Source organism: Falco peregrinus, chromosome 12 (assembly GCF_023634155.1).
Source record: "Falco peregrinus isolate bFalPer1 chromosome 12, bFalPer1.pri, whole genome shotgun sequence".
NCBI lineage: Eukaryota > Metazoa > Chordata > Aves > Falconiformes > Falconidae > Falco > Falco peregrinus.
Genome location: NC_073732.1, coordinates 5,774,887 through 5,793,020, shown reverse-complemented (window position 1 = coordinate 5,793,020; position 18,134 = coordinate 5,774,887). Strand labels below are relative to the sequence as shown.

Genomic DNA, 18,134 nt, shown 5'->3' with positions numbered 1-18,134 from the left:
TCTGTTTGAATCTTCAAAGTAGCTACATTTCAAAATACATTTTGCTCAGTACCAAGAATAATCACAGTCCTCTGGGGTAAAGCAGATCATAAAGCCTGAAATGGATCTGCAGTACTTTGGGAGGGAGATACTTGTGATGAAGGGTGTTGGATAGATTCAGAACCTGACTGGCTTTGAGAAGCATTACAAAGCCTTCCTATTTGGTTAAAATATTTCCACATAACTAGAATAACAGGTCCTAATCGTACTTTGTCATCCCATAACAGCAGAGGTAACACAAAAAAGGTTTTCATATTCCAAAAAGGAGACAAACAAGCCACTGCCTTTGAAAACAATATTCATAGGTGTTGTAGATGGAGTTTCAGTTATGTGAAAGAAGTGGTCAGAAATACTGGAGCAGCTCTTTCCTTCACGTAAAAGCAAAACCCGCACCCTGCAATATAATTTTCCAACAAGATTCAGAAAGTGAATTGGTCGTCACTCACAAAATGGGAATGGGAGATACGGGGGAACGGTAACATGGCAGTAACCAGGGCAACTCAGCCAGGTTGCAAAAAACCCCACTGAGTCAGGCTATTTCCCTGTCACTGGGCTGTAGGGAAAGCTGGGCTGTCGGGGCTTCTCTCTGCAGAACTGTCCCTAACGCCCTGAACTGCCCCTTGCACAAGCAACCGCCAATACGAGCTGTTGAGGGAAGGGTGGCCACCGAGGAGCGTGGAGCACCTCGGTTGTGACATGTTCTACCAAACCAGCACAGCTCCAACAGGAGAGGTGCCTTGTGGCTCCACGAGTAGGTGCTTCTCTCAGGTGTAGGGGACGGGTTCGGTTTCTCCAGAATCATCCTTCCTTGACAAATGCCCCTTAGCAGAATGTATTAGTCTAAGCCCGTTACTCTATTTCTTCCCAGCTAGTGGTCCTCTTGTTCCCGGGATGGGCTGGGTTTAGATCCACTGAAAATTAAATGTTGTTTTTCAGGTTTTGGAAATACCAATGAACTGACAAATTATTTATTCCTATAGCACTAATAGTAGGCAACTGTTCATGGTGATAGAAGGAGAAAGAGTTACCTAAAGATCAAAAAGATGAGTTTGGGGAGTAAATAGGTTGGCATGTTCAGTGTGATCTAGTATGATGCATTTAGATTTATTTTAGAAAAGGCTTTCTTATACTATACTTAGTCCATCTTATACTATACTTGGACCAAGAAATATATTTCAGGTGAAATCTAATGAACAACTTGCAGTGGGTAAAGGCATCTTAAATGACACCATCTTAAAAATATATCCAGAGGCCAAAGTTTCCAAATGACAAAGCCCATAATAAAAAGTAGCAAATACCCGCAGCTCTTCAAAGGTTGTCAACTATATTGTGGTCTTCAATTGTAAATAACCCAAAATAAGTAGTCAGACATCTGGCAGGTTGTACCGTCATTAATTGGTGGTCTCCAGACCATGGTTTACAAGAGAAAAAGCTGCAGGACCAGAGCTCCCTATGATGGTATTGGTAGATGTGGTGTTTTCAATTAAAAGTTTGATATCAAGTGTCCCTGGTCATCTGTGCTGGAGAAAATGTGATGCTATAGTCTGTTATTCCAAAACATTGGGATGTCATTGCCAGAAACAACTTCCAGCCTGAGAAGCTGTTCTTGAAAGTGAATGAGAAAGTGATTGTTCTTTTATAAACCCAGCTTGGTCACCCGAGGTAGGAATGTGTAAAAATTCTGACTGTTGTTGGTTTTTCGCTTCTTCCATTTTAGTTGGATGCTGATAAGGCAAAACTGAAACTGGAAAGATGGGCTTCCCGGGATGTTGGCAGTGGGGGTGGAAGAAGTGAAGAGATGGAGTCAAGCGGGGATTGTGATGATGAGGATGGCTGTCAAGGATCCGGTGACAGGATTCACACAGCAGGTAAATACAGTTTTTATAGGCACCTACAGAGCTTAGAAATTCATAAATGTCACAATTAGGTGGACAGAGCTAAGACTTGCAGTGCTAGAATTACTGTCAAAATCCTACTAAATTCGAAGGATTTGAATCTTAATCTGTGAAGAGCTGCAGTAAAAATAGAATGATACAGACACTAACCCAATATAATTCAACACTTTGCGTGCAGATTAAAGACTTAAATTTAGAGTAATATCTGCAATGAAATCTAGATCACAGAAATACTGCAAAAGCCTTCCTAGATAATGTGGACTCTTCAAATAAATAGAAAATAAATGTCCTTATAGACTGTGCTAAGTGTTAACATAAATACTTATTTGTTGCATAATGGTACTGAAGGTGATCCAGACAGAGTTGACTGAAGGATGTGTTCTTGAAAAAACACATGAAGTACTGGGTTTTTTTCCAGTGGTGAGCTGCTAGTTAAATAAAATTTCTTGATAGTCTCAGATACGCATTCTGCAATACTTATTCATGAAACTGCTTGGATAATATGTCATCAAATGTAGAATCAGCATCAGAATCTAACTTAACTTCCACCAAAATACTGGCAATATAATACGTAGTTAAGTCCTTATTATAGTAAGTCAATAAGAAGTAAGATGTTTCTAAATCCTTGATATTATTGGTTTATCTTATCTGGAAGGTCTGATTCATTTCAGTTCATCAAAATGTAACTGCTTTAATTACCATAGTGTGTGTAAATGTAATTGTGTTTGGCTGTGCAAGTATATGAAATACAGGGATAAGAGCGTTGAAAAATAATGCTGATGATGTTTGGAACTCAGGTAAATTTTAAACTGCTGCTTTGTTCTACTGAGATAAACAAGTGCCTCTTCCTTGTCCCTTTACCACTAAGTGGAGAGTGGGAAAAGGTATCTCATATTCAAGTAAGGCTTGCAAACAAGCTGTGGTTGGTCTGTAGTCAAGATTTCAGTCGTTCCTAGCACAAATATTTGTTCAGGAAAACCAAGCTTAAACATGTACTTGGAAATGTGTGCAAACTGATAGATTTGGTTTGAAGTACCAGGTTATTAAATACCTGCAATTTATTGGTGGTGACAAGCTGAATAGGCAAGGTGTTATCACACAGGGACAGTATTTTTAGAAATTATTAAGTGATTGGAACTAACAGATTGAGTAGAGATTTTCACTGTCTGCTCACGAATGTTTTTGAACCAGAAGAACTTTGATACACCATTGTTTTAAAACTATTTGCTTAACTTTGTCATTGTATTATAAACATAAGCAATGGAAAGACTGCTAGATGTTTTGGGTGCTAGGGATCAGTATGCTTTCCTCTCTTTGTGGGATAATACAAGCAAAAGCCAGGTGCTAACTAATCTTCAATGGACAATTAAACTATTAATACACTCTTTTGGGAGGATGTGTATGCGTGCTTATGTGGACAATGGCAGATTTCAGGTGTTCAAAACTAAAAAATGGAATACTTGCAAGACTTGACTTACAGCTGGCTTTAATAATGGAAAACTCCTTTAATGTCTCTTTTTTGCCTTTTTTTGCAATCTATTTAATTAAAATATTTTGTGCTGATATCATCCCGGATTTAAAAGAATTATATAACTAGCTGTTTCAGAATTTAGTTGGGTTTATATCCAATTAAAAAGGTAATTACAATTAATTTTAGAAAATGGTATTGATTCATAACAGTAAGAATAAGTATTTCATCATGTGACAATAGTAATGCTGTTTCACAATTAGCTTTAAAATATTGTACTGAATGCAAGCCACTAGCAGTAAATCTGTTTTGCATATCTGGTTACAATTAAGAGATAAAATGCAGTAATCTCATTATAGAGCTTCTTTGCTTTAATAGAATGTTAAAGAAATAAACAAACATCAGATTAGCTGAATTGCCTCTTGCTGCATGTCTGTAAGATGGTGTTTCTAATTGTACAGCTTGTAAATTTGCTGTATTTCCTAAACTTAAGACCTGTCAAGTATATCTAACTGTGGTTTTGTAGAAGCAGAACATGACAACATTGACTATTCCTTGCTTGCTTGAAGTACACAGTGAATTGAGATATGAGTTGAAGCTAAAGCTAAATCCCAAATAAAACCCTGATTTGAAGTGTAGTAGAGTCAGTTGGAATATTCGCTTTGACTACAGCAGGTATGGATGAGACACAAATGATAGCTATAAAATGTCACCGACCTCATCAGCGCATGTTGTAGGAGTCATATAGTAGAACAAAAGGAATAAAAAAAGGAATAAAAGCCTTTCAAAACAGAGACTTTTTGGCAGAGCAGTCATGCTTTTAACTACAGGTCCATGGAAAAGAGAGGAAAGGATTTCCATGTCAACCAATAAACTGCTGAATTTAAAATGTAGTAAAAATTTACCACATCTGTCATTGAAACCTATATGAAAATGACATTTATGATTTATACGTTGAGAGCATTGCAAAAGACTCAGATTGCTTTTCAATCGTTTCTGAACCCTCATTCCTTTCTACCTCCCAGAAAAAAAAAAAAAAACCCAAACACCTTTACATTAACAGTAAATTGCCAGGAGTTTCATCAATATCTAGGTTACCATCTTCAAAACATTTCTGTTCGTAACAGTTCACAGATCCCCCCCAGGCAGGGTGCATTGCCTTCTCCCCAGTTCCCTTTTCCAAGTTGCTAACAGAGGGCCTGGCTCCTTGGGTTTAGATTTCAGTGTGTACCACACAGGTAAGCACAGCAGCGATCCTCTGCCTGTATATTCCAGCCAGGTCCGTTGTACATATCCTTGCCCACCCCCACCCCCCTTTTTTTTTTTTTGCTTGGGGATCACTGTCTGTGTATTTCAGCTCACTGTGCAACGGATAGTAAAATCCTGTCCTTTTGTTTGTCACCTTCTAGCCTTTGAGAATCATTTCTGCCTATCAGTTCATTGTTTTGTTTTACGTCCTCAGTTAAGATATGTGGCTATTATTTAGTGCTGGTTTGTTGTTTACCTTTGTTACAAATAAGTGTTTGCTCGCCAAATTCATTGTTCTCTAAAAAGATCAGCACTTACTCCTGTAATGATAATGGCCTTAATCATCTATTCTGTATCATGTGTGTTTATCCAAATGATTTCATACAAACAAGGTAAGCAAATTCTCAGGAAACCAGTGTTCTCTTAGGAAATCATGTATGGTAGAACATACTTTAAAATGTCATATTCTCACAGGCCTTACCAATTACCACAAGTATCTCTTCTTGGGGAAAGCTGTGGAAACAGCACTATTGCTCAAGCAGACCCATGTGTTACTTGTTGGCAAGTACCAAGTTTTTAATGACAACATCTGTTAATCATCTTCGAACAAAGCTTTGTTAGGAGGGATTTAAGAAGAGGAAAGCAAGCCATATAAATCTTGAGCATGGATGGGGAAGTTGCTCTGTGATTTTCACTGCTTCAGTCCTGCAGGTTTCTAGGCAGAAGGGCAAAGCAGCATCTTGGTCTGAGCATCGCTTAGTGCTGCGTGCTCGCATAAGCAGAGTCTTGCATGAACTTCGATCATAAGATGAGTCTGCTGGTGTAAGTGCTTATTCTTACACCCTTGCTGGAGGCGGGGGGGGGGGGGGGGGTGGCGGCGATGCAAAGAATGGTGATTGCTCAGTGCCCTGCAGGATCGAGCCACAGGAAGATTTACTGGGAGAGGGAGTAGCATCCTGCCGTTTGTGAAAAGACAGACCAACAGATTCACATTGTGTCTTGCCTCGCTGCTGTTGAGAGGAAAGGAAAGATGTTTCAGTCTGCTCAGTGAAAAGTGAGAAGGAATTAAGTGCAGGGGATTTCCCGTTCCCAGGTGCATAGCTGTATGTTTCGATGAGGCCTCGCCCAAGCAGTGACAGCCGACATTAGATCTGTATTCAGGGAAATAATCAGGTGATTAGCCATTAAACAAAGTGTAGAGGAAAAGTTTTGCCTCCAGGGAGGGACCCGAGTTTGGTGCAAGCTCAAAGTTACTCACGTAGAGCTCTAGGCTTTGTGGAAGTTGAGGAGCATTACGCTGAAGAAAGCTTGTGCCGCACCTCAGGTCTCAGGTCCGTCTGCACGCCTGTCTGCAGACGGGAAGGACAGCTGGATTCCAGGGCTTGCTCACTAGCAGGTATCACCGTACTTCATCTGAAGCTGTACGTTTCACGTAACCATTGTAAGACAGAAATTAAGCCAAGCTTCTTCTAGAGGAGCCTGATACACTATTGTGCAAACTCGCTGGGAAGGTGGCTCGTGCTGGACTACAGCTGTCCTGTTGCTGGCAAAGCTGACAAACAGCACCGGTTAAGGGAAACATATGGTTTAGCCTACCCTTGGGCCTTCCCCCGCTGCACATAACAGGCAAAGCCAAAATGTGTGGTGTGTGTGAGCTGCAGGCTTTGCACCAGATTCACCTCTCCATGGGTACGATCTATATATGGGCCAAAATACTCAGCCCTCGGCTGGGGCATTGTTAGCCCTGTGCCTTCTGACATGCCTTGAAAATTTAGATCATTGGGAAACGGAGACATGGATCTTACCTTTCCCCTGGCTGGCCGCCTGCTCCACGCAGAGATGGGCTTCTGCTTTGTCCCCATCCCAAAAGCAGTGGGTTTCCACAGAATAGCAAGAAGCACCTGACCAGCGTGGACCCTTAGGCACAGCAGATTTTAAACACCACTTTAAAATCCTATCTGTCAGTGCAGGCATTCAATAAACAAACACATCCTATGACATCCCAGCCAGACTTTGAACATGACTATGTGTCAAATGTGCTTTATTGCTGTGATTTTTGCCAAATGCTTATCTAATCCAAATAATGGTTTTCTTCTGTACTCCTTCCTAATGCTTTCATGAAACTGCCTCCCTTTAATAAGAACTTTCTGATTTCAGACATCTCTCTCAGTCAAATATCCTGCTTATTGTCACATTTCAGTGCCCGAGTGGGAACCTATAACAAATTTACTTTGTTAGCACATTCAGATGACACGATTCCAACCCTTGACTTTCTTCCTGGCTGTTTAGACACTCCAAAGCTTCAGTGTATCTTTCTGCTGTAGACAGAATATCAGAAGAGATTATCCTGGTTGTAGATTTCTTCTTCAGGGCATGTGAGAAGGATATGGTTTTGCCCCAGCATGCCTTTGTAAGTGCAGACCAGTAAATTTTCTTCTTTTTTAATGTCTTCTGCCTGATCTGTATCTGCTCTTCAACAGCTATGGAAAGTTAATGTATTTTTCTCACTGCTCATGAATGTTTTCATTATCAGTTTTTTTCATTTTGAATATCAAGATTCTTTTATCCTTTATTATGTTATCATTCTCGCAGCTTGTCTGTCTTTTCTAGGCATCAATATTACTGTATGAGCTGTCATTTTAATCATACTTCATTTCCATTCACTATGTTACAGGATGCACTTGCACTTGTATTTATCCAAATATATAATTGTACAGCTGCTGATTTTGTAATTATTAGCACAAAACATCAATATTCTGAGATTATAGTATCTGCTGGCAGTCAGCCATGCTCATCAACTTCTCATCGCCACACGTCTTCACTTCCCTCACAGATGATCCTAGCTCACAGAAATACTGCATTTTCAGTGTCTTCCATCTTCCTGCCTAGAGAAACCTCTCCATCATGCCTCGTCCCCATCCCACTGCCTCACGTAGCCATTTTCCTACATTCTTTGTGACACAAGACATTTTGTCTCCAGCTTTGTTTTTAGAGAGCCTATAAATTCCCTTATGGCCTAGCGTAAACTCCTGATTTTATCCACGAAATGGCAGAGTAACAATGTAAGCCCTTATATAAGTTGATTTTTGAGAAAACTCAGTGGTTTCAAAGCTTTATGTTTGTCATTTGGTGGTTCTAGGTAGAGATGAGCACAAGCAAACCCTGCCAGAGGGCCTTCAGCACCTCTGGGGGGAAGCAGGAGGTAGTTCCACAGCTGCAAATTTCTGGCTTTGGCTTCTCTTGTAGAGATAGTTTGGGAAGAGACACGGGAGCAAAGAAAAGCCAGAGAAACATAAACAAACAGGCTGAAAAGTACAGATTTTGATTAATGCTCACTGAACCTGGTAGGCTGTGGTGCTGAGATGAGTTCCGTTGGACGCGTGGTGTTGCCACGCTGTGGTCTTATCGGTACGCTTTGCCAAGTGTTCCTCTGGGTGACAGTGACATCTCCTACAGCTGTTCTGTGCAGACAGGATCCAAAAGCAGCTGTGAGGGGGCTTCTGAGAAGGGGATAGGAAGAGAGAGCACAGGGGCTGGGGTGAGGAAAAATTTCCCCACCTTTCTATCCCTGATTAAATCTATTTTATAATCTACTGACACAGGGAAAAGGTATTATGTGTCATTTTCCTGTCCTTCGTTGCACAGTATAATTGAAACTGAAATGCATATGAGAAGAAGAGTAGAATCATTCCTAATCCTTCCTCAACCTCAGCATTCACATGACACTTTGAGATGTAAAGGAAAGGATTTCAGTTTCTTCCATTTTTCACTCTTAGACCTGAGGTGAGAGAGTTCCCAGTACCATCAGCCCTCCTGCTTGCATCCGTGTAAGACGGGAGTTTGCCAAGTTGTATAAATGACTTTTTGCATGACAAGGTGAGCACGTCTCCTGTAGGACTTTCTCCTAATGCTAAGCAGAACGCTGGCTACACGAATAACAGACCGAGTGCCAGTGCTGTGGCTCTCTCAGAAGCTTCGGTACTATCATGGGTACCTTCAAAGAGGTAAAAAGGTAATTGGGAAAATGTAATTTTATCATTTCACTAGAGAAAAGTAAATTATAGCAAATTTTTGATCATTTTAGCACCATTTAGACAGAATTAAAAGGTAAAATTACTTTAGTTGCTTAGGCTATGAAGCCTTCCAATGCGCTGTTCCATAAGGGGAAATTAAACATTGGAGAGATCAAGATAAAGACATTTGAGGCTTAACTGTTTGCAGTAATTCTGTGCAAGCAGTCATCAGAAGGCACATTGTAGATCACTGAAGGGTAATGTGTGTTTTTACCAACTTTCTATTAAAAACATTACCTGTAATCTGTGTCCTTTGAATGCGCTTATTACAGCAGAACTATTTTTACTAACTTGGTCAGCAGTATTTTATCTAGTTGCTTTCCACAGGAGCAACTCGATGTGTACATGTATTTCTGAGATGTGTTTTGAAAACAGCCCTAAACTGAAAACTCACTGGTCTCATTTTCCAATGAATTCCCGCTCACCAGCATTTCTCATCTGTTTTACTAAAATGGACTTCTTTTAACCAAAAATATCACAAAGCTGAATGGTCCCAAAGCGGAACAACATACTCAGACCAGAAAGAGCATGAATAAAAAGAGGCAACTTGGTATGTGATGGCTAAAACTATGCGAAAGACCAGTTTCCATGAAAAATTGCCATACTAAACACATGAAGCAGAACATACAGTTTTCTTCAAGCCAAAAGCAGTCTGCAGGTAGATACTTTGACCCCCCCACTCGTAACACATACTTCAGTGAAAGTCATTTGCAAGCATCAGGCTGGCACCCAGAGTTTAGAGGCCAAGCTAAATGGAGAGTAAAACTGATCCTCCTTGAGTAACTCTCATGAGCTGTGTGATTTAGATCCTTCTGACAAGAAATTCACTTAAGAGCTGTAATATCTCGGTCATGCCAAGTGGTGATAGGATGAATGTGAAGGCTAAGGCAATTTGCCCCCAAAACGCCATAAAGCCAAAATTAATTAAGAGGAGTTAACAATGAAAGGTTCTTCAAATTACTTCGAAATAGATAACTCGTATAACTTAAAGGAAGCTCGGTTTAAAATGCTAATGCCATTACGCTGTAAGTTATCGAAACAATCCTGCAAGTCTAAGGAAAACGTTCACCTGCAAGTTAGTCTTCATGCCACACAAGGGAACACTTCCCCGGTCACAGCTAAGTGACAGTGATGTTAGTGCCCGCTCGGCGTGTCGTGTCTTTCCTCCTCCTCTCCAGCCCTTGCCTGTGCACCAGAGAAAGCAGGAGGAGAGGGAGGAATTAAATACAGTGAATTGCTGTGCCACTTAAACCCCACACAGGTTTGAAGCATTTGCCCTGGTACTTTGTTTTAGGATTTTAGTAATATCCAGAGCTTTAGCTGTGAGAAGCAACGTGTCTGCCTGGGGAGATATCTGGTGGAAAAAGCCCCACACATTTCTCTAAGGAAGGAGGATAGTAAAACCAAACCTAGGACCTTGTTTGTCCCACAGGTAAATTATCCCAGGTTAATTAAGGTAAGGTTATGAATTACTGCAACCTTAAAGGCTTTAAGAAACCCTCTGTCATCTCTCATTGCATACAAGAGGTGAAAGGCAGATAGCACAGCTGTTTGGCAATGGAAATAGAACCGAAAGTCACTAACATGAAAATACACTTTCTGTTTCTCCCTGCTGCCACCTTCCCTTGTTTTATGATTCATGAGGAAAGCCTAAGCGGCTGCTGTTCTTTAAAGGAAAAGAATTGCTTTGGGTTTTTTTCCCTCCCTCCCTCCCTCTCTTCAAGCACTGTTTCTTGGAGGTGTTTTGGTCTTTGCTTGTAGGGAGAAAATGCCTTGGTTACACCAGTTATGCATTTTGAGGTTTTCTATTCCTTGATTGTCCATCTTAAGGTATAATAGTACTCTTTAGAAGAATGCTGTTGTGCCTGAAGCCAACAGATAGGCCATCAGAATGTCTCAGCTGAGAAATTTAGGATCAAAACAATACCCTGAAAGAAAGCGCAGTTTAGTTTTACAGTAACAGAGAGCACGGTACAAATGCTCTGTACTCCATACGCAATTTACTACAAGAACAGAATTACAGGCTGAAGTATGACATATCAACAGGATCGTGAATTTATAGGGCTAGATCTGGCTGCCTTGAGATCAAGGTACTCAAAATAAAGCAGCTGATGATTTTGCACATAGTTAAATGCCGTTCTTGAAGAGTTCAAAGATGAGGCACGTTATTCCTCAGCAGGTGATTTTGCATCAGGTTCATTCCACGGTGCCTCCTGTCTACTGGATTTAAGAGTGTTTGTTTCCGTCCTTCGATCCTGAAAACAATTAAGTAATATTTTCCTGCAATTTAACACTTCCCAGGATGAACAGGACAGTTGACATCTTTCAGGGGCATTTTAGGGTGTTGCGAGGTTCAAGGAGACTATAGACATGTGCCAGCCCCAAACCCAGGGACTGGATACAACTTGCAGAACAGTGATGTTAGAAACCCATTTGTTTCTGTATGACGTCCTGGGGTGTGGAGCCTGGATCTGTACAAACAGGGTGAAGTCTCTAAATTATGGATTGCTGAGGGTCTTTGTCATAGTTGTCAGTGGTGGAAAAGTCGGCTGGATACAGAATCCTACAGCACTACTTCTAACACTGGTTTCAGTCTGGTTTCCTCTGTTTGCCTCAATTAATTACCCCTCACATATCAGAAGCTTTTTTTTTTTTTTTTTTTTTTTCCAAATTACATCTCTATTCCTAGTTCAGGTTCCTGAATATCACAATCAGGAAATGTTTCCCATCCTTGTCTTCCTGTCTTTTGGGATTGAGACAGATTTTCTAACATTCTTTAGGCTGTCGTCCTTAATCAGTCTCTCAGCCCCTCCCCATTGTGCTTGTTCTGCTGTCAATGTCTAATAGTTTGTCAAGCCATATTTGAATTACGTCTGAAATTAAATACCATAAGGAACCAACCAAACTTTGAATATGACAAGATGATATTTTGAAACTAAGAGAATTTTTTTTTTTAAATCTATTGAGGTATCTTGTATCATATTTGAATTTGTTCATCTTCTAAATAAACACTTCTGTCACATTTGCAAATTAGTCTTCATTTCAGAGAGATTTAAGTCCGTTTCCTATTTTAATGCTTTCTGGCCGAATGCTCATTCTTGATCTAGATAAGGTTTGCACAAGCAAACCTACCTTGCACAAATGACCTACCTGGGTAGCAACATTCCCCAGGGAAGGAGGAGACCCAGTTGTCTGGTGGTGTTTAGAAGAAACATAACTGGCATTTTGGAGGAGGTGAAAGCAATAACTGTATATTCTAGTGAGCAAATACCTGCTTTTGAATAAGCAGATCGTATGATTTCTGGCACTGTGCAGATCATAATTCTTATCTGAAGTCCAGATGAAGCATGAATGTATAACAGGCACGATTCAGGTATCATATGAGGGAAATAACTACTCTTTCAAACTTTATTCAAATTAATTGTAAAAATCGTTAAACGTTATCAAAGTCACAGCATTAAGCCATTGACCAGCAAATTGTTGTCCACAGCAGTTAATTCACAGAGATAAGCAGGACTAGATCAGTATGGGCGGTGGAAAACCCTTTGAATCGCCAGAAAGTCGGTACATTGAAAACAACTGATGAAGGGAGTGAAATTCCCCATTGTGCATGGCCAAAGCTTAGCCATTATTTGGACAGAGAACCTCAGAAATTCTCAGCTTTCAAAACTGTTTGCTGTTCATCTCAAATTAAAGAGATTAAAGATAATTTGCCATTTCAGTATTGAAACTGCCAAGTAATAATTCATCATCTGATGTTTATAGTCCAAAATTAAGACTGGTGACTCAGACACGCTGCTGACCATTTAGTAGTGAAGTCCTAATAATCCAATCTGGAGCAGTAGGGAAAGGAATAGCTTTTTGATGTGAAGTCAGACAAGTAATTTCCTATTTAAAATTTGATTAGATAAAATCTTTTGAACATGTGCTTGTAAAGCAACAGCTTGCTTAAATATGTATACTGCTGCAGCACGTGCAGTATGCTGTTAGAACTAAAGCCAGCACAAAGAACATTTGCACTAACCTGAACGTGCTGGGGGAGGCAGAGTGCCCAGGGCGAAACTGTTATCAGGATAAATCTCTTACACAATGGAAACATTAGAGCTGATGGGGGAAATGCCGTTTTCATCCTATAAAAGGCACAAACTTAGTTTTGTATTGAAAAGGTATCATTTTCCAAAACAGAAACATTCAGTAACATATGCAATTGGAAGAACATGAATTTGAGGGGGTATTTTTGTAGGTTTTTAATACAAAAGGGAAAATATATATCCAAGCTAGAATATTTTGCCACCTGCAAAAAAATGGATAGGTTTTTAAAGCCATCTAGTAAGCCTGATAATTTTCAGCCAGAAAGCTCTTCTTGATGTAAAGGCATTGTATTATAGAATGCAGGTAAAGGAATAAAAGCCAGAAAAAGCAAGATGGGTGAGTCTGGCCTCATTCTGACCCAATAATCGTCACTGGGAATTTTGCCTTTGACTTAATGAGATAACAGTTTGAGCCAGCAAATGAAGGGTTAAATTCTTCCGTCCATGCTGCACAGGATGGTACCCAGCAGTAGTGATGCTTATGCCCAAGAGGCTGTCTGCAAAATTATGGCTCAGTATGAACTGCAATGATGAGCCTGGTCAGTGCCAAAACACAGAAAATGACATTGTTTCAGGTTAAAGAACAGTGACACTGCCTTTTTCTCATATCCTGATTTATGCAGTTTACAGAGGTCATGGCAGCATTTCAAAATCGGCTATTGATAATAAAGCATGCTGTCAAAACTGGGATGTAGTCCCATTTCAAATTAAAGTACAGAATCCCATTACAACAGTTTAGTCCAGTTGTAGCCAAGCTGGAACGTTTTATCACTCATCGTAAAAAGTACTTGCAGAATAGTCCCGAGAATTGAAATATTCACATTATGTTCACACCTTTTAAAAAATTATTATTTTTGAAAGAGACTACTCATGTTCATTGGAAGTTTAATACATTTCCATTTGGTTGTCCTAGCGGAATCTGTTTGGTTTAGAGGCAGCGGTGCTACTGCCTGCCATGGCTCCTCCCCGAGCATCGTCCATGCGGGATCACCAGTGTCCTTGTGGCTGTCACTGCAGCCCTCCAAGTTAGGGACCGAAGCATGAATCCAGGTGAGGTGCTGCTTGGGTTTTGCTTTTCCAAAGCAGAGGAAAAACCCTGAACATTGACAGAAGCTACTAGTCATGAGCCTTAGAATCACATTCAGTTCATATTTGGAGGCTTCTCTTGCAGTTGCAGAGCAATTCTTCGATTGGCACTATCGCATATTTATGTATTTTTCCCATCAGACAAGGATGTGTGTAGCATTGCCCTGTAAGCAAACCAGGCAGCTTTTCAAGAATCTCCCCTATTGATGTCCAGTCATCGCATCTACAGATTCAGTAGTTGTACGTGGAAGAGCTCTCTCCCTCCCGCTCTCTCAAGCACACACATATATGCACACACACACCCCCAGAACACTTACAGGGCTACATAGTTCCCTGTGGCCTCCGGATCCCGTGGGCTTAGGTATGTGGAGTTTTCATAGAACAGTGTTTCCTGCTCAGGTCCTTTAGTGCTTAGAGGGGATTCCTGCACTGTTAGCAGCATGTGAGATTCTTCTGAAACAGCATCTGAGCATGAATATCTCCTGTTACCAGCGAATCTGCTGGATGTGCAGTCCTGCCCAGGGTAGGAAAGTACTGACTGTCTCCAGACTGTTTTAAGGCTTTGACTCAGTTGACACAAACTCCACATGGATATCATGAACTGGAAAGAGCTTAATCAAAAAAAAAAAAACCCACCACTTTAATCATATTCCAAGGTCCTGTGACATCTCAACGGATCCTTGACAGCTTGTCAGTAAATGAAAAAGATGCATGACACTAATGGGGACAACAGTGGCTCAGTATCACATCCAAATGCATCGCCAGGAAATGCCCAGTGGGAGTCTCCCCATTAATCCAAAAAAGCCCAAGAAATCAATGTCCATCCATGAGACTAAAAAAACACAGTCCTTTTGATTTAATGCAGAAGCCTAGGTACTGGCAGCTGAACTTCCTACTTTAAAATCAGTTTGCATACTCTTTGTCAAGCAAATTTGCATAATCTGTGTCACAACCAAAATTGGAAGTGTGTTGTATCAAAGAAGATTTGAAATGAATTTTTAAACTGCATATAAATCATAAACTTATTTTTGCAAACTATATGAAAATATATTGCAAACTATAAAGTCTACTCAAAGGAGCGAATACGCAACCAGAGAAAATATCTTTACATTAGTATAAATACAGGGAAACCCTATCAATTTGCAGAATACATCAAAAGAAGGTTTTATAAGAAATAAGCAAATTATAAATTCCTAGAGTGACAATTTTCTTCCACAGATTATGCAAACATTATGTACACTTCAAGTAAAGTTGCATTCTATTAAAAATGTAACTCATGATACAATAGATGTAACATTTGAATAGCAATTTAGAATTTATATTGTTCTTACCTTATAAAATAATATTGAAAAAATGAATTGAGCTAACACAAGTGTATTCAATATGCATGAAATTTCTATTTAGTCTGTAAAATGCAGAGCGGATAGATAGTAGCCATTTCCCAGTACTGTAATTACTGTGTCACCATTTATAAAGCATTTATGTAAAGTACAATACTTCTGGCTAACCGTGTACAAACTCTCTGCATCTTGTTAAAAATCAAATCATTGATTTCAAATCCTTTATGTTGTGCTGATGTTGATGACTGCGATGTAATCTGTCATAACTTTTTATTTTGTATCATCAAACACAATCCCTTACTTCTGTATGCGTTCTTTTTAGACAGACTTCTGTATCATACAGACTAGCATAATAATGTAATTTTTAAAAAGCAGCAGACTATTATAGAAAAGGAATTATTCTTTATTTGTTCCCTCATGCTACAAAGAAGGCTTGAACGCTGGCACAGGCTTGTCTTTACTTAAGGGTTCTTTCCCCTTTTTTGCAGATTCGTGCATTGATTTTGGGGGAGATTACTTTTCTGTTTGCTGTGTTTCCCTGAAAGAGCCTTACTGTTCAATCTTTGCAATGATGCCTTTTCCATAGCGGTCACAGCTGTTTGAAACTGAGTAAATGCTAACAAGTTTAGAAGGTAAATAGTCAAAATACAAATTCTTCCCTAGCGAGCATTCAGGTTCTCGACTCTTTTCCTTTCCTTCGTGCGTCACACATCTCTCATTGATTTCTGAGGTTTGGGATGGGGTCGTAAAGGAATGCCTGGGAGCGAGGGCTTTCCCTTGTGAATCTCTCCGTTGGGAGCAGCCGCTCTCACGTGCAGGAGCAGGCCGTGTATCCGTGCCCTTTTCTGAGCCGCAAGGCGCCGCTCCGTGTGCTGTTGTACAGCAGCTCCTCGGGCAGGTGTGCCAGGGCAGAGGGAAGGTGCTGGGGCCATGGCCTGCAAGGCCGGAGGCGGGGGCGCGGGGCCTGCGTGCCCTTTGTAGGCAGGCGGGAGCTGCCTCTCCCTCTGCTCTGGGCCGATACACGCACATTGCGGTGGCCTCGGTGATCCCAAACTAGTTGATCTTAGCCCTCAGCAAGGCTTAATAGCTTGCAGTCGCAGCTGTATCAAGCCCCAGTAACATACGTTTGGGTTGGTAGGGAGCGTGGCAGGGTAAGGTCACAACCGCCTGCCATGGCACGTCTCCCTACCTTGCATTTGCAAAATAAAATGTGTAATCTGTTTTCTCCTGGGGTCTCGTACAATTCACGGTTATCATAAATGTGTTATACATAGACTACATTAACGCCGCTGTCTTAGAATGTGAAGCTTTTGTTCTTGGAAAGTGTTAAGATATTATGAGCTTAAGGAGATTTGTCTTGAAAAGAATTTAGAGAAAATTGCCCAGCGTTAATGCCTTAAAATGCCCATCATCAAATGCATGACTGCTAAACTCTCAGGCAGTATGTGGTAATGTAATAATTGATGAATCCGTGGGAAGCTCACACCTTTTTCTTGAAAGTACTATATTAATACTCTTCTTTAAATTCCGCATTAGGCTAAAGTAGTGCACGTGTTTTTCGGTGCTAAGGAAACCAGTCGGGTTATGTTGTAGATAGATTTATTTTGATTATTGCCTTATTTTAATGGAATACTTTTTAGGAAAAAATAATGAAAACATGATGAAACTAAATGACTACAGATTAATAATTCAGTGCACCAAGGGTGATATTTTGTTTGGCTTATTTTTAACATATTTATTAGCATTGGGGATCTGAGTACTGTAACTGATCAAAACAAAAGTTTCATTTCAAAATGGACAACAGGAGTCATCTCCCAGAAATCCAAGTTGTGCATATAAATTAACAAAGCCTCTACAGGAGAACTGGTCAGATAATTTTAATCTTATTTAGCTGCTAAACCAGCTGTATGTACAGAAAACCAGCTACATGGCTGCAGTCATCTTTTTTCCTGTTTGATCTAAAGGCTTGTACAGTGATGCTAGGAGTAGATCTCAGGAAGCAGAGAGATGAAAGTTGTTAGGGCTTTCTTGGGGGCTTCAGTTTTGAGAGTTTCTTGAGGGAGAAAATGATTTGATCTGTTGGCTAGAACCAGATGTGTGAGAATGTGGGGATTAATGGTATTGAGAATGGTTATATTTGGAATACTGTCTGAAAGTGTCAAGGCTTTAACATTGGGAGGGGTGTATATTTGTATTTAATTAAAGAAATCACCTTTGAGCTGACTATAATAAGGGTTTCAGAATAGCTCCTTAGAGTAGCTGGAGGTATTAAACACCTATGGCTTTATTTAGATCCGCAGGGTAGTTCTAATAGAGCGTGGAACGGTCCCCAAACAGCAGTACAAAGGAGTTGTATTCTCTCCGGCACCAGATAAATGTGGAGCCCCTAACCGCATGATCCTTCCCAAACAACATTCCCCTTCACCTGTCAACTAGTAAGAATCCTGTAGAGAACTCCCACAAACATTGTTTCTCAAAATTTCTCATGGAAATTGGTGAGAAATACTAATAACGAGAAAAAAAATTCCCTTCTTTTTCAACCCCAAATCTTCCCTTTACTGCAATCAGTCCAAAAAATTCCAGACTATTAATATGCCAAGATGTTAATGTATCTCCACCGTATCTGTCATCTTAGTTAACATCAGCTAAGTACCTGCCTTTACTATTTCCATGTTTTGAATATGTATTTTAAAAATCGCTCAAGTATTCAATGCTGTAGTATATTAGCAAAAAAATTAATTGCTGTATGTAATGAAGAACATACATTGGTACTGTGCTCTATTAAAATTATCTCCAACTTTAAATAATATTTATTTTAAAATTTAAAACAGGTCATCTTTGAAGATGAACAGACATGGCCCCTTGCCAAAAGAACAATCAGATTTTCTGCTGCA

The 18,134-nt window shown here is 40.1% G+C and overlaps 1 protein-coding gene across 2 annotated transcripts in view; it reads left to right on the top strand.

Annotated features, from left to right (window-relative positions):
* Positions 1–18,134, top strand: part of LOC101917148 (glypican-5-like) — a 390,469-nt gene that overhangs the window by 287,502 nt on the left and 84,833 nt on the right. For both annotated transcript variants that reach the window (XM_055817485.1, XM_055817484.1), the window contains one exon: positions 1,757–1,907. In XM_055817485.1, the coding sequence (XP_055673460.1) occupies positions 1,757–1,907 (151 nt within the window). The remainder of the gene's footprint in view (positions 1–1,756; positions 1,908–18,134) is intronic.